This window comes from Apis laboriosa, unplaced genomic scaffold (genome assembly GCF_014066325.1).
Source record: "Apis laboriosa isolate Shangri-la unplaced genomic scaffold, ASM1406632v1 scaffold4_cov146, whole genome shotgun sequence".
Taxonomy (NCBI): domain Eukaryota; kingdom Metazoa; phylum Arthropoda; class Insecta; order Hymenoptera; family Apidae; genus Apis; species Apis laboriosa.
Window position 1 is genome coordinate 722,402 of NW_025223501.1, and position 16,140 is coordinate 738,541.

General features: G+C 32.6%; 1 protein-coding gene across 6 annotated transcripts in view; it reads right to left on the reverse strand.

The window, feature by feature from the left end:
- Positions 1–1,396: 1,396 nt before the first annotated feature.
- LOC122717163 (aquaporin-like) overlaps positions 1,397–16,140 on the reverse strand; it is a 33,976-nt gene continuing 19,232 nt past the window's right edge. For 3 of the 6 annotated variants that reach the window (XR_006347158.1, XR_006347159.1, XR_006347160.1), the window contains 5 exons: positions 6,996–7,183; positions 6,383–6,526; positions 4,058–4,513; positions 2,865–3,346; positions 1,397–2,414 (listed from right to left, as the gene is read on the reverse strand). Coding sequence is in view for 1 of the 6 variants with exons in the window: in XM_043940961.1 (XP_043796896.1) it covers positions 2,409–2,414; positions 4,058–4,513; positions 6,383–6,526; positions 6,996–7,183 (794 nt within the window). In the remaining 5 variants the exon portion in view is untranslated. Of the gene's footprint in view, positions 2,415–2,864; positions 3,347–4,057; positions 4,514–6,382; positions 6,527–6,995; positions 7,184–10,165; positions 10,451–10,912; positions 11,091–16,140 lie in introns of those variants that run through there. The other 3 variants (XR_006347162.1, XR_006347161.1, XM_043940961.1) reach the window with 3 other exon arrangements.

A 16,140-nucleotide genomic window follows, 5' to 3' on the forward strand; every position in this document is an offset into this window, starting at 1 on the left:
TTGAAAAAAAAAGTGCTATATAAATGTCAATCGTTTAATTTTCGAATTTTTGGATAAAATTTCTCGATCTATAAATCGAACAACGAATTGCAGATTGTAAATATTCTATTCCAAAATTATTGAAATAAAAATTTAAAATATCAAAAAAAAGAAATAATTTTAAGAAATAATAGTTATATAAATATCAATTGAATCATCATTTTTGAATTTTCGAATAAAATTCTTCGATTTATAGATCGAACGATAAGTTGCAAATTATATAAATAAATATTCTGTTTCAAAATTTAATTACACCACAATAAAAATTTAAGATGTTTAAAAGAATTTTTTAAAAAAATAAATAAATGCAAATCGCTTTATGTTTGAGTCCTTGAATAAAATTTTTCGATCTTTACATCGAAACGATGACTCATCATTTTTTTATTAAATGACACAACGGAAAAAATCGCTGACAAATATTTAGTATCGCTACACGTAATCATTTTCGTCTTAGTCGATCATTATTTTGTCTGCAGACGTACATGTCGACGAAAAAATCGAAAGAAATAAGAAACGAACTAGCAAGGCGAGTACGAGCATTAAAGAACAGATTGAAAGTTGAATTATTAATGGGCAAACTGACGCTCGGCATGTAAATCATATGGAAATATTACTTTGCCACATTTTCCAACACAGAGAAAATATTCTATCATAATTTCTCGTGTTTCCTTCCCAGAGAAACGTATTTGTTTCTTTCTTGAATTTAATTTTCTGGCTCTTGTAACCAGTTATAACACTCTTGGGAGCGATTCATGTACGAATCGTGATCCACGAGTCCAGGTAATTATTGTCGTAATTTTATGATAATTGAATAATAAAGAACGATTATTTATTAAAATTTAAAAATTGTTCTGAGTGAAGCATGGAGTTTGAAGGTAGGATTAATTATTAAATAAATTGTGAGGTTTAAATAATAAAGAGGTTAGGTTAGAATTATTTCTCAAGAATCTTGGTTTTTTAAAAAAAAATTAATTAACGAGGTATTGATTTTTGTATTTCGAATGTAACTCGTGATTTTTCATATTTGTTTTTATCGTTAGAAGCTTCTGTTCTTTATTTTCTCGATATATAAATAGATCATGAAATCTGTTTCATATACAATTATTGCTTTCGAAACGATGATCATTTTTCATTTTTGATTTTTAAATAAAATTTGAATATAATGAAAAACAGAAAATTCTTCTCTTCTCATTTTTGATAAAAAAATCATATAGTTCGATATATATATCGCTTTTAAATTTTCATTCGAAATTTCTCTAGAAATCTCGATAATCGTTTTTAATTTAAGACAATGAAAAACAGAAATTTTGTTTCCAATAAAATATGACAAAGAAAGGGAAAAATTTCAAAGAACACGTGTTTTTGATTCGATTATATTTTTTTTTCCATTATCACGGATAAATATATCTATAAAAAAATATCATAACAATTATATACAATGACAATTATTAGCGAATCGTTAAATCTCTGATGAATTGAAAATACGTAATACGAAACATACCAGAGTATTAAAAAAAGAAAAACAGACAACAATAACAAAATGCGTGTTTCCAGCAGTAATTTAACAAACGCCATTTTGTACATACAAATCACTGAATTATAAAATGGTCGATAACCAATATGGCATCCTTTATAGTACATTACCATTCAAAAGTATTAACTACATTTTTCCACAAAATTTTCACAGATATTTTACAAATTCTACTGTCAAATTTTTCGACTTATATAATTTAATTATTTAAATATAAACAGTTTTTAATCCTTATTATTTTTCATTCTTACATCTCAATCAAACTTTGTTCCAGGATATTATTCTTTTCCAAATTTTTTTCTTATTTTTTAACACTACTCAATGAATACAGATACATAAAATATAAAAAATTAAATAAATCAAATTATATAGTTTTCGATTCTACATATTCTCAGAGACTCGTTATATTTTTCATATCATAGAAAAATTTACAAACGAGCTACACTTACGAGGTCTATTAAAAAAATTTTTTAAAATTAATCGAATGTAACTAATAATTTCGAACAGCAGTGTACACTATCTATACATTTTTCTAACAATATAATGTCGTCGCTCTTTCGCAGGCAACGAATGATTTCTCTGAATTATACAGTCTTGCGATCTCGTGAATCGTTCGAGCGCGATACGATCGAAGGAAAAAACGGAGGTGTTCGAGGTCCAAGATGGCGGCACATGATGACTCCCAGGTCCAGGCGATCGTGTATCGCGTTTCAGGCTTCCAATTCGATCCTTCCACATCCCTCCATTTAAACACTTAATCTCTTGTACTTTCTCGAATAAACTGCCGATCGTCTCGTACCCTGGACGCTCCCGTTTCTGGTCCTCTTCAAATGTCATATCACGGCTAAAACAAAGAAATAAAGTCAGTTTGCCTTTTGATACCGTTGTTGATCCATCATGATAAAATCTTATTTAAATTATACATCATTCTCGTCAAATATTACTTGATATATTTTGAATATATTGTTTATATACAGAATGTTAGATTAGAAGTGTTTGATCGTTGAGTCGATAATATAAATATAGACTCGAGATATTCGAACGAAAATAGATATCAGTATAAATAGTGTATAATTTATATTTGATTATTCTTAGTTCAAAATCTAATCTAAAAATTAACCTGTGAATTTCCTTGTGATTATATCCTGACATATTTTCTTATTTCATCTTCTATTTTCACAATTAAAATATAGTATAAATTTCATCAAACAGGAGACATCAATCCACAACATTGAAAAACCTATTCTCTCTATTAAAATCTCTATTATAAACAAAATAATAAAATGTTTTATACATTCGCATAGTCCAATTTGATCGATATGCCTCAAAAGTCATTAGATGACATCCAACGCATTCCAAAAGTTGCTTAGATATAAAATATTCTTCCAACAATATCCCGCTAAAAAGTTAAACGACGCGTCGTCGGCCAGAATTCTGAAAGCTTTCCCTTCTTGATCCATGGTTAAGGTTCTTCCCATCGACGGTAAACCGAGAACGTTAAATCCCGGCGTGTCGTAAAACCAGTTTCACCAAACTTCCTCGCTCGACCAACGACGACGATTTATCGCCGACCTTTACGGCCAGCCCTTACAAGATAATCCGCTTCGCCAAAATTCTTGATGCACGATTTTGCATGCCGTTTACACGATAGAACTTCACACCAGAGATCCCCTCATCTCGCATATAATTCTCTTCAAAGTTTCGTTTCTCCCGATCGTTATATCGTAATCAGAGAATGGGCCGATTAATCGATATTTTGCTTCGATAATGTAGAATCTGGAAGAGGTTAAGAGTTAAGGGGACTATTCTATATCCTGGTTTTATCGACTGAGAAGATTCGAAAATAGTATAAGACAGTAGACGTAGGGAAGAGTTTTGAAGGAATCTTAAAAAGTTGATGGAAATATCGATCGATACACGTAGATATATTTAAAAATAACTTGAAAAATGGATCTTAAAAATTGAAAGGAAATATCCTGCTCTTATCGACCGAGTAGGTATTCCAAAAATAATCATAAAGTGAATCATTACGATTAATTGTAACCAGAGTTGGGCATTGATTCGTTGAAAAATTAACTAGTTAAAAGTCTCGAATAAAGTTACTTTAATCTATTCTAACTATTATACAATCGATCCCTTTTTCATATAACTCGACACCACAATTATTTGCGATTATCGTTACGTTTTTAACAATAAATTATCGAAGTAACTTTATTCGTAACTATTAAATTTTACCCTTTTTTCCTACGAAGAGTAAAAGAAGAAAAAAAAATTCCTAGATCCTAGATCCTTGCACAAGATCGAACAATCTCTCCTACAAGAAACTTTCTTATTCACAAAAATTCCGAAAACGAAGAGTGAGAAAAGGATTGAAAATTTTCCCCCAATCGACTCGAAAGAAATAATAAAAAAAAAAAAAAAATAAAAATAAAAATAACGAGTTAACGAAAGAATATATATCGCACAGGACGAAGAAACCTATCGTACCTCGGCCTTCTGGGTGTCCACGCTGTTCAACGCCACAGCTTCTGCGGCAGGCTCCTCCCGCTTGTTCCTCTTCACGCCGAAGATGGTTTTGTACGTGAAGGACGACAGAAGGGCGCCACCGATGGGGCCGAACCAGTAGATCCAGTGATGGGACCACTGATTGTTCCAGAGCGCCGGTGCCAACGACCTGGCCGGGTTCATGCTGCAGCCCGTGTACGGGCCGACTGTGAGAGCGAGAGCGGCCACCGTCAATCCGAATCTGATTGGCACCGAGTCGGTGTTTTTCGCGTTCCTGCTGTCCCAGACGGCGCACGCGACCAGCATCAGTACAGCCGTGGAAATGCCTTCGAGAAGGAGGCCCTGTATAGCGGACAGCTCGGTGTGCAGATCGGTCACGCAAAACATGTCCTCATCGTCCACGTCTTTGCCTGTCATCCGACCCGCTGGAGTCACCACCTGCAACGCGAGGTTTCCGTTTTTGGTTTTATTCGTCTCATAGTTTTTTTTAAGACAGTTTTCGAGATATAATATAATTTTTTCTCACCACGCGTCTCCATGTTTCAGATTACGAGTTTCTTACGAGGAAATTACGAAGGGCGTTGATTGTATCGATTGAATCGAGGAAAGTTTATCATTTAAGTTATTTAATTTAAATGTTGAATTGAAAAAAATTCGTATTGTGGAAGAAAAGTTGGATACGTTGGGAGGCTATCTTTTCTTGGAAAAGTTCTTGGATAGATGTTATAGGTTAGGGAACGACACGTTCATTCGCATTGGATGTGTTAATTCGATGGTTAAACGTTGTGCAAGGTGTTAATATAATTATGGAACGTGTTTGGAGCGTGTTGTTTCTTGAGAGGTGAAAACGGAGGGAAAAGTTGGTATATTGGAAAATTGAGGGAGGATTTATTAATTTATAAATAATTTAAGTTTTATCTCTGTTGGTATTATTACATGTTTTTGTCCAACATTTAACGATCGATTCGTGTAAATTGTCTTTCGAAGAATTAGAATTAAATAATTATCACCTCAATTGGAAGAAATATTATCATCGATTAATCAAAAATTAAGATCTCGTTAAGATCGATTTTCCAGGCGATGAAATTTCATTAATTTGGTTAATCTATAAGAAAGTTTTAACCACGATTATAACTTGCAACTAGTTATGATTGATGTATGGCGAACATTCCCAATGGTTTAAGGTTGAAGGTTAATCGAACGAACTATCTAATCTTGTTATTATAATGGTTTAACTTTGAGCTAGTTGAGAATTAGCGTGATGGATCAGTTTTATTGATCCGATTACTCGCAATTAGTTCAACTAAGAACGTCGATACAAGCCGTTTCATCTTTTTATCTCGATTATCATTCTTCATGTATCTACAAATTTTTTCGTGCTCAATGCTATAATTTAACCGTAATATTTAATTCTTCAATTATTTAATATTTAATTAATATTTTTAACAGAATTTTTTTCCTCCTATTATATAAACAAAAAATTCTAGGATTAATTATTGACAAAAATCCATTAATTCCTTAATATTCTGTGATCTTGAAATTAATTCATCTATATTTTTTTATCTTTTTTTTTAAAAAAAAGATACATCAAAGTTCTGTAAGAAGAATTGGACAATAAAGCAATAAACATTACTTGAATCATATGGATCAATCTGAATTATTGTTATTTCTTCTCATCTTGATAATTCGTGTGTACAAAATGTACAAATATATTCGTAGAACAAGTTTGGAAGATCAATTCCAGAGGCTAAAACAAGCACGAAAGATGATAGATAAAAATGTCGATCGAAGCTTGTTTATTAAGTTGCGAGCAATTTAAATTTGCGTTAGACGAAGCGAGACAGAAATAGAGTAAGCCAGTGGAGTAACGGAGACAGAGACACTTCATTTAAACGCAACTTAAATCGTTTATAACTTAATAAATAAAACTTATAATATTTTATATTATATCAATTTACCAATTTTTCTTTTACCTTTTAAGATCAATTCTTCAAAGATATCCCACGAATATATTAATACCGTAGATAATACTTTATCGTATCGTTACGTAAATACTCGTTCATTATGTTCTCCTGAATCAGAGATTAGAGGTCTTGAACCTCTAATGTAAATATATATGAACGTATATATATATATATGATAAATGAACGTGTAAAATTCCATTCACATTACGACACTTTTTATCAAATTAACGTTGACATCTTTTATTCGATATCTTTCGTCGTTTAATGTAAGAATTATTTGTTCGTTTCGATTCGTGATAATCAGAAAAAAGATAATCAGAGTTGACGTACTAATGATACTAACCTTTAACATTCCAAATCCTAAGACTCCACCAACTACTTGAGACAGGAAGTAGACCAAACCTTCGGGAATAGTCTTCATTCCAAGCACAACCGATCCCACCGTGATGGCAGGGTTAATGTGAGCTAAACTGATGTGGCCAAGGGACTGGAAAAAGGCAAAGAATCGCTTGAGTGGACATTGCTTCGTTTTTTTGAAACGTTTAATATTTCATTCTTGAGTTATTTAATAGCTATTAACATTTTTTTTTTAATTTTTTTGTTTTCCTCCTTTTTTATTATACGATCAGTGCAAAAAATTCTTTGCAATTCCTTGATTAATTATTGATAAAAATTGCACTTCTCTTCGTAATTTGGTGTGTCCATTAATTCGTGATATTTTGTACTCTTGAAATTAATTCGTATATATTTTTTGTCCTTTTTAAAAAAGAAAAGACACATAAAAAATTCTGTAAACAAAATTAATTTACATACAAGCATCCTTCATTTTGAGATTAAAATTTTTAAAATTATAAAATTATTATTATTATTATTCGTAAAACGAATTTGCATTTGAAACTCCTTTATTTTTGGTTGGATTGATTAATATTTCTACAAGGGAATCTCGTATTGCCAACCTGAATCACAATCATTACAGCCAGGCCGAAGGTTAAGGCTATTTGGAAGTGAGAAGGAACGACACCAAGGCTTCCAACGCATCCCATACATCCAAGGAACACCAACATGGAAGTGCCAATCATCTCCGCCAGAGCAGTGAGCACAGTGTTCTTCAAGGCCCCTTCGCCGTGCATCAATTTCTTAAACCCTGAAACATGAAACACCATCTAAATGATCTATTTCCTTAGACGTAACTGCAATCGATTTTTCTCGTTTCTTGCTTGGTTGGAATTAGTGTTTTCAAACCTTTTTTCAATTCTGTTTTTCTTAATATTCAAATAAAAAGAATTGAACATAAGATTTTTCTCTGTTGTATTTTTGTTCTGTTGAAATAACGTTTCAGTTTCCAAGTCTTTTAAGAAAAATGAAAAAAAAAATAAAAGTTAAATAGTGAGAAGGTTATTTTTCTTGAAGAATATGACAACATAATTATATCAGAATAAATAAATTACAAAAATTATTTCCTTTTATAATATTTAAGTAATTAACAATCTTCTCACATGTAAAATAATATAAGATTATGATATAATATAGAGAGAATATTAATATTCTTGATATTCTTGAAGAATATAGATGTAATTGTATTAAAATAAATAGATGCTGAAGTATTATTAAATATGATCTCTTTCTAGATCCATATTGAGAATCACTGAATTAGAATATTGATATGTAAATTTATCTGATGTAACGATGAGAAAATGTTTTATTTCAAAGTGGTAAATTGCAAGTTTGATTTCATTATGTAACGCGAATAATATATAATTTATCTAACTTATTTTGTATGATACATGAAAGCGATAATGGAAAAATATGCTACTATAAAACAAAATTTATACAAATAGTTTCATTCTAAACTTTTCAAGTTCAGTTAAATACAGTTGGTTTCATTCTTCTCGTTCGAGTATTAATGATACAAAATAAAAATATTCCCTCTTCGCAAAATTTTTAAAATTCTATTAAATACAGGTAGTTTCATTTTTCTCATTCGAATATTAATACAAAATAAAAAAAAAATTCCTTTCCTTCCTTGCAAAGCAAAATTTCAAAATTCGGTCGAGTACAGGTGATTTCATTCGAATGTTAATGATACAAAATAAAAATATTCTCTCTTTGCAAAATTTCAGAATAAATACAAGGCAGTTTCGTTTTTCTCGCTCGAATATTTTATCTTTTCGCTTATAAATTTCACCGCTATAACGCTCGATGCGATAGAGATGTACTCTTTTGTCGTATGAAAATGTTTCTTCCACGCTCGTCAACATGGTAGACATTTTCCACGATGTCGGCGACGTTTATCATGTATAGGAGACACGTCAAACGACCGCTCGTAATAGCGTTCTCGAGACTTGACTCCCGACAGGTGTTGACAAGGACAGAGAGACGTTCTCGTCGAGGCTCTCGCCTTTTCTGGAGGGAGTAAAACAGCCGTTGGTAGCGGATGAAAAATTAATAAATCTATTTTTCCTCTGTCTATCCCCGGTGCAAGATATTCGACGACTCGAAAATCGTTGAATTATAAATTCTCGGACTTTTCTGGTTATTCTGAGAACGTGATACTTGGAGGAAAAAGAAAGCGTTGAAATATATACAGGAAGATTTTGTCGTACCATTTTTATTTTAGCAATTTATTCTCTCTCTCTCTCTCTCTCTCTCTCTGTTTCCAATATAATGTTTCTGTCGTAAATTTTCTTTTTTTTAACTTTTAAATTTCAATTCGCGTTCGTTCATCATCGATATCACGATTTTTTTCGAATTTTTACAAGTCCTTAATATATATTTTTGATTTACTTCGGATTTTCGTGAATTTGCGTGGAATATACATTTTTTATAGAAGAAAAATAAAAGAGGATACGACGTAATTTTGAAACGATAAATGATTCAAAATTTTCAACATAGAGAATATAACTTAAATATTTAAAATTTAAAATTTTAATAAATTCCGGTACGTGAATTTATTATACATAATCGGAAAATAATTTTATAAATTAAAATTCAACGGTATGAAAAACGATATATAATATTATATTATTATTATTATTTTAATTCATATATAATTCATATATAAAATTTTTATAGAGCGAATATTTTTTTTCCTCTGCCACGAAAAATATTCGTATTTTCGACTGGTGACACGTTTCTTACGGAAGTGTACACATCTGTTCATTTATCATTCGAACGCTGTAAATTCTCAGCCTTCACCAACTTTGTAAATAAAATCGTGAAGAAATAAATTACAAACTGCCGCCGCACTTTCATATTTTTCAATTATATTTCAAAAAAGATATTATGATGATACGCTTATGATATCTTTTTAAAAAAAAAAAAAAAAAAAAAAAAACCCTCTAAAATAATATTATTCCGACGAATAATTATTGTTCACAAAATATTCGACGAGAAAGAAATTGAATTTCTCGATTTTAAAAAAAATTTTAATCAACCTATTACATTCTTTCAATTGATTTTTTTTGTTCGCAAAAGATTGTGCTATTGAATTCTGTTTACACGCATATATCTACATGCAAATTATCGATTATTTACATAAATTATTTACATAATAATAGCAGTTGGCAGCCGATTGTGGAAAGCTTATCTTGAAAAGTCACTTCCTCGTCGAATTAAATACGTTGTAGAAATTAAATTTCTTATAAAAACTAATTTCCTTTTTTTTTTTTTTTAAAAAAAAAAAAAACAAAAAAAGACGCGTAACAAAGAAAACGAAAGATACCGAGTGCTAAAATTTTTGTTGGCATCGATATATAAATTGAGCGATACAAATTCGTTAAAAAATTGTTCGAAATGTTATTCTAATATTTAATTCAAGGTTACATTAAAATTCGTGAAAAGATAATTTCTGACAAGTTCATATGTGCATGGTCAACAACCTGTAATACAGTATACGTAGAAACAATCGATATCATTATCACGCGTACACGTGCAAACAGATAATAAAAAATGTTTTGCAAATAATTAAAAAAAAATTGAAATTCGATCGGCCGTTACCGCCGATAAAAAAAAGTTTCGAAGAAAAAAGTTTTTTCCGAAAATCGAGAATAGAGAGAGAGGAAGCACGAGGAAGAATTATAATTGTGCAGTCGTGTTGTGAATCGTTTCAGAGAGGAAGTCTTCTTACCGCAATTCCAAACCATTCCGTTTCGATGCTTTCTAACCAGCAGCACCAGTTAGACGTGTACACGGAACCACTTCCACCGATGAAATAAGCAGTGGAAGCGATAACCTGTGTTAACTTCACCCGCAAAAGACAATGTGCACATCGTAGATACACATCGATACAACTCTGTTGACAGTTGATTAGCTACACTGCCGCACGAAAATTGCTCAACCGAATGACGGCCTAGAGTAAATAACACTTTACACTCGCGCGACAATCGGAATGCAAATATGCTCCCTTCCCAATTTTATTCCCCGCTTAGGATCAATATTTTTGAAACGATATACGTATATACCTGTCCACCGGGGAGAAAAAAAATTTTAAATCCGTTTTAACGTTTTTTTAACGAATCGTAGATATTTTGAAACATCCTGTACATCAATATATATATATATATATATATACATATATCGTTAATCATATTCGTTCCCATTACCATAATACGAGACGAATAATATCGTACCGTATCGTTAAAGCTGGTTATTTTCAATAATTGTCAACTTCAATTTTCAATAAATCCTTCGTTCGTGCGAAGATAAGATAGAAAAAAAAAAAAAAAAAAAAAGATACAAAGACGCCGCTCATGACCCGGTTATTGGAAATCATGATGGTGGAAACGATTCCGCTTGAAATTTCCTGGAATCGGTTGTAAATACGTTTTACGATCGGCACGCCTCTGGAAAACGTAGAATTTCAATGGCAACCAACCGTTTTGCATGACGCCACTCAGGAATTACACTCGCGTAACGATAGATCGGGATGAGGATCGATCGTAAATCAGAACGTCGCCTTGCCACGCGCAAGGTAGCCGTGTACACCGGTGCTCGCGGAGATAACGTCAGATGCAGGAGGATCCAAAGTCACGGAGCAAATCACTCGACACGAGTCCACGAACGTTGTTCCTTATGTCGTGCGCAATTTTGCAATGCGTTGGAAGTCGCGAGATATCGACTTGCTTCCGTGTTACAGAACGTGTTACAGAACGTTTCAAAATTCGTGCTCCCGATTGAATTTCAACGGGAACGGATTCGATAACTCGATGCTTCTTCTGATTTCGAGGTTAAGGAATTTCGATCATTGAGAATTTTGGTTCGGTTGATTACAGAGTGTTTCAAAATTTATGCTTTCAATTCGATTTTGAAGACAAAGATGAGATAACGTTTTTGATATGGAAATTTTTGTTGGAAAATTGATTATCGAGAATTTTTATTACGTTTAAAAATTTTATGATTAAATTCGAGATAAAGAATGATGAAATAAAGAATGCTGCAACTTTCACGAACACGTTTCCGGCTATAAAAGCGTCGATCGTAATTATAATATAATTATATATAATTATATATAAAACTCTATAGCTTCAAAATAAAAACTATAGAGTACACGTCAACGTGATTAATCAATTAATGATCTTTTCATAAATATTTCCAATCGATACAACAGCATCCAACGATTATAAGCGTGTCAAATGATTCTCGTTACTATATAGAACGTTTCAAAATAAAAAAATTATAGAATACACACGACAATTAATCAATGATCGTTTCACAGACACGTTTTCAATCAATATAACGGCATCGAACGATTATAAATATGTCAACGACTTTCGTTACTATACAGGACGTTTCAAAATAAAAAATTATAGAATACACAACGCGACAATTAATCAACGATTCTTTTCTAGTCAATGTTACAGTATCGAACGATTATAAAAGTGTCAACGACTTTCGTTACTATACAGGATGTTTCAAAATAAAAAATGATAGAATACACAGCAATGCAATAATTAATCAATGATCGTTTCAGAGACACGTTTTCAATCAATATAACAGCATCGAACGATTATAAATATATCAATGACTTTCGTTACTACTACAGGATGTTTCAAAATAAAAAGTTTTCAAATAAAAATACGATATTTAATACAATACGATTAATTAATCAGCGTTTCACAATCATTAATTTCTAATCAACGTTACATCATTGAACGATCATAACGACTTCTGTTACTATACAGGATGTTTCAAAATAAAAAGTTACAAAATACGATACCAATACGACAATTAATCAGCGTTTCACAATCACTAATTTCTAATCAACGTTACATCATTGAATGATCATAACGACTTCCGTTATTATACAGGACGTTTCAAAATAAAAAGTTACAGAATACGATACCAATAATTATGACAATTAATCAGCGTTTCACTAGTTTCTAATCAATGTTACACCAACGAACGATCATAACGATTTTTTTACTATACAGGACGTTTCAAAATAAAAAGTTACAGAATACGACACCAATAATTACGACAATTAATCAATGTTTCACAATCATTAATTTCTAATCAACGTTACACCAATGAACGATCATAACGATTTCGTTACTATACAGGACGTTTCAAAATAAAAGGTTACAGAATACGACACCAATAATTACTACAATTAATCAGCGTATCACTAGTTTCTAATCAATGTTACACCATCGAACGATCATAACGACTTCCATTACTATACAGGACATTTCAAAATAAAAAAAAAATTATAAAGTAGACAGCCAATCAACGCGACAGTTAATCAACGATCGTTTCACACACCCATGTTTCAATGTTACAAGGGTCGAACAAGCTTCTAACAAAAAAAAAAAAAAAAAAGGACGAAACGCGTTTTTTTTTCGCGCCGAAAACACGCGGTTACTCGTATTTTCGCTCGCGAATTCGTTCTTTCGACGGTGAATACCCGGAAAGTAATCAGAGTGCACGTTCATCGGAAGAGTGGCCGGTGATTGATGCGGCTGTTCGCCATCGCTATCGATCCGCCCCGATGAAAATATCCATACTATCCGTGGAAATTGGATCCATATCCCCGTGCTCGTGGATCCTCACGGACCTCGTTATCTACAATTACCCAAAATTCCTGGCCAACGCTAAAGGGAAACAATTTCATCGTTATCGAACGGTCAGATCGATACGATCGGTATGATGCTCACCTTGGATCCCAATATCCCGGTTTTATGCTTGTACATCGGATTTTCAAAGTAGTAGGGCATGAATATTTAACCAAATTTCAATGTTCGATTAACTCTTTCGCACTAATTAGGATAATTATAGAATATTTATGCAGTCAATCCTGGACTATAACGTTTAAACACGTTCATTATCAATACAGGATATTTTTGTGATTTACCATACTCGTTGGGTAATTACAATAATTGCAAATAATATCGGAAATGTCAAATTTTGCTCCGTCATAATTATCGTAGCTATGAAAATTATATGATAACCGTATAAAAAAAAAAAAAAAAAAAAAAGGAAAAAGATGATAATTTTATGGAATTTTACAGGTGTCGCGGAATTTTTATCGCGATGCAAATATTTTATAAGCGCTTTTTAAAGAACATTAAGTCCCTTTCTCGTAACTTGCATAAATTATCGATTTAATAGTGGTAATATTAATAGATAACACGATTGAAAAATTAGCAAATGTCAATTCATCTTTTCAACAGTAAGTAATTAATTTGCCACACGACTTAAAACAATTATCTCTTTTCGTTATTTTTTTTTCATATTTAAAAGTAATAAATTTTAATTAACAACGCCACTTTAACTTTTTATCCCCGCTTAGTTGAAAACTTTTCATAAATATACAATGGTTTAAATGATAAAGCTTCAAGTTTAAAATTTCCGATATATCCATAATTTTTTTGCTCCAGTTTCCTTGGCAGTTTCGCTTGTGCCGTAAAAAATCGGATTAATGATCAAAATCCACTATACGTAAGTAAGAAAAAAAGGGAAAAAAATCGTCCTCTTTACAAGAACGGTAGAATAATATTTTCGAAAGGAATAATTGGATTCTGAGGCAGGCAAGCTTGTGCAACGATGCATTCCGCCGTTCGCTTTTACAACGGCGAACAGGTAATTGCGATCCACTGGATACATCGTAATTGCGTGTAATTTATGCCAGTCGTATTGTTCCACTTGCCCACTAGCGCCACCACCTTCTCCTTATCCCGCCGTAACTTGTTAAACCTAACCTTCTCTTCGCTTCGACTTTCACTTAGTTTCGTGCGAAGAAGATTCTCTCCACGATTTCTTTGCACGAGCATCTTCTTCGTGCAGAAGGTGATAAAAAAAGGAACACGAGCTTGATTCTATTCGAGAATCTATATATAAATATAATTTTATATATTATTAAATACAACTAACCTTTTCACTTGGACTTTCATTGATTCTGTGTCAAAGAAAACATCGATCGATCGATAAGAAACTTTTACTCTTTTTCGAACTTTCACATCAATTCCAGATGAAAAAAATTTTCAAGAAAAAAAAATTTTCTTGAGAACACAAATCGATAAGAGTTTTGAACTTGTTTCTACTCGAGTGGACATGTTTTATTACATTTAATTATCATTTTAATATTAATCTGTATTATCTAATCTTTTCATTGATTCGATTTGAAAAAATTCTCAAGATTGGTACAGTTTTGAAAAGCACGATCGATAAGAAAGAACACAAACTTCGAAGTTGATTCGATATCTTATCTTCCATCTTATCGGATCTTTCTCTTGCAAATTATTTAAACTTCTCTCGATAATCATCGAGCGTTACGAAAAGAAAAAAACCAATAAACGTATTCGATACTTTTATTTTCGATTATTCATCGATAATTCGATGAAATCATTCACATTTTAACGGAAGATCCTTCTTTAAAGCAATAAAATAAAATTTCACGTGAACATCATATCTCGCCCTTGTTTTCACGTGACACGGTTACATGACGTTTCCCATAAATAGAAGATGGAAAAAAGTATCGAGGACGGCGGCGAGGCCAAGGAAACTAAGGAAAATCCGATCATAAACTCTCCCATTGTCTCGAAGCGGAGGAAAGTTTCTTGCTCGCTAAGTAGCGCGGTTCCTTCAACGATAACAATCGCGTTTACGCGGGAAGAAGAAGCTTGCAAAGTCTTATCTTGGAGAAAAGTAATTAATAGCGTGGCCTATGCTTGGCCACGCCCCCTTCGATTATTAACCCTCCCCCAACTCTTATTTCCATCCGTATGTCTTTTCTATGCCCAAAGAAACGAACGAAATCCACTCGATCCGATCCAATTCCGGTCAAAGCAAACAGACCTTGACAAGGTCCCCACATTGCCGATCGTCCATTGAACAAACGTTTTTGAGAGACCTGTCCTCGAACCCAAGCGACGGTAGCCAATCCGGACGCGATTCGGTTAATTCCATCCCATCGCCAGTCGAGAGATTACGTGGCAATTAGTATAATCTGTCTATTAGAAGGAGGGAGGGGATGAATAGAGTAGTCGATATAACGTAGATCATCATCATCGTGCTCGAATTGACTAATGGCTCGTGTCGTGCCATTCCAAGTTAGCTTTTGTTCCACGATACAGAGGTTGAATCGTTTCAAAAATATTCGATTCGACATTGATTTTTCAACATTCACGCGCGATCGTAACGCGAGGTAATAATAATTTCTGTCCAATGGATAAAAATAAAAATCGGTTTACGAAATCTGTGGCAAGGACATCGGGTGAAAATGTTATCGGGTAATCCCCTCTCGACCGATAAAGCAGTTTCCCCTATTTATTTGAATCAAGAGGGGGGGCAGAGAGAGAGAGAGAGAGAGAGAGAGAGAGAGAGAGAGAGAGAGAGAGAGAGAGATAAAAGGCGAACTCATAACTTTTGAGATAAAAAGATATTGGATACATATTATTGGAAGATATATGTAAATAGGAATGTTGGAGGTCGGATTGATTTCGGTGTTGTAGTGTGGAAAAATCCCCGAGGAAAAGAATTGTTGGAGAATTTAATTACAGGGTGTGAAGGTTAAACGGATAGTCGGACTCATTGATAATCGTATTTTTTTTTTTTTTTTTTTTTTTTTTCTTCAGAAAAAACTGAATTATCGTCGAAATATGAATG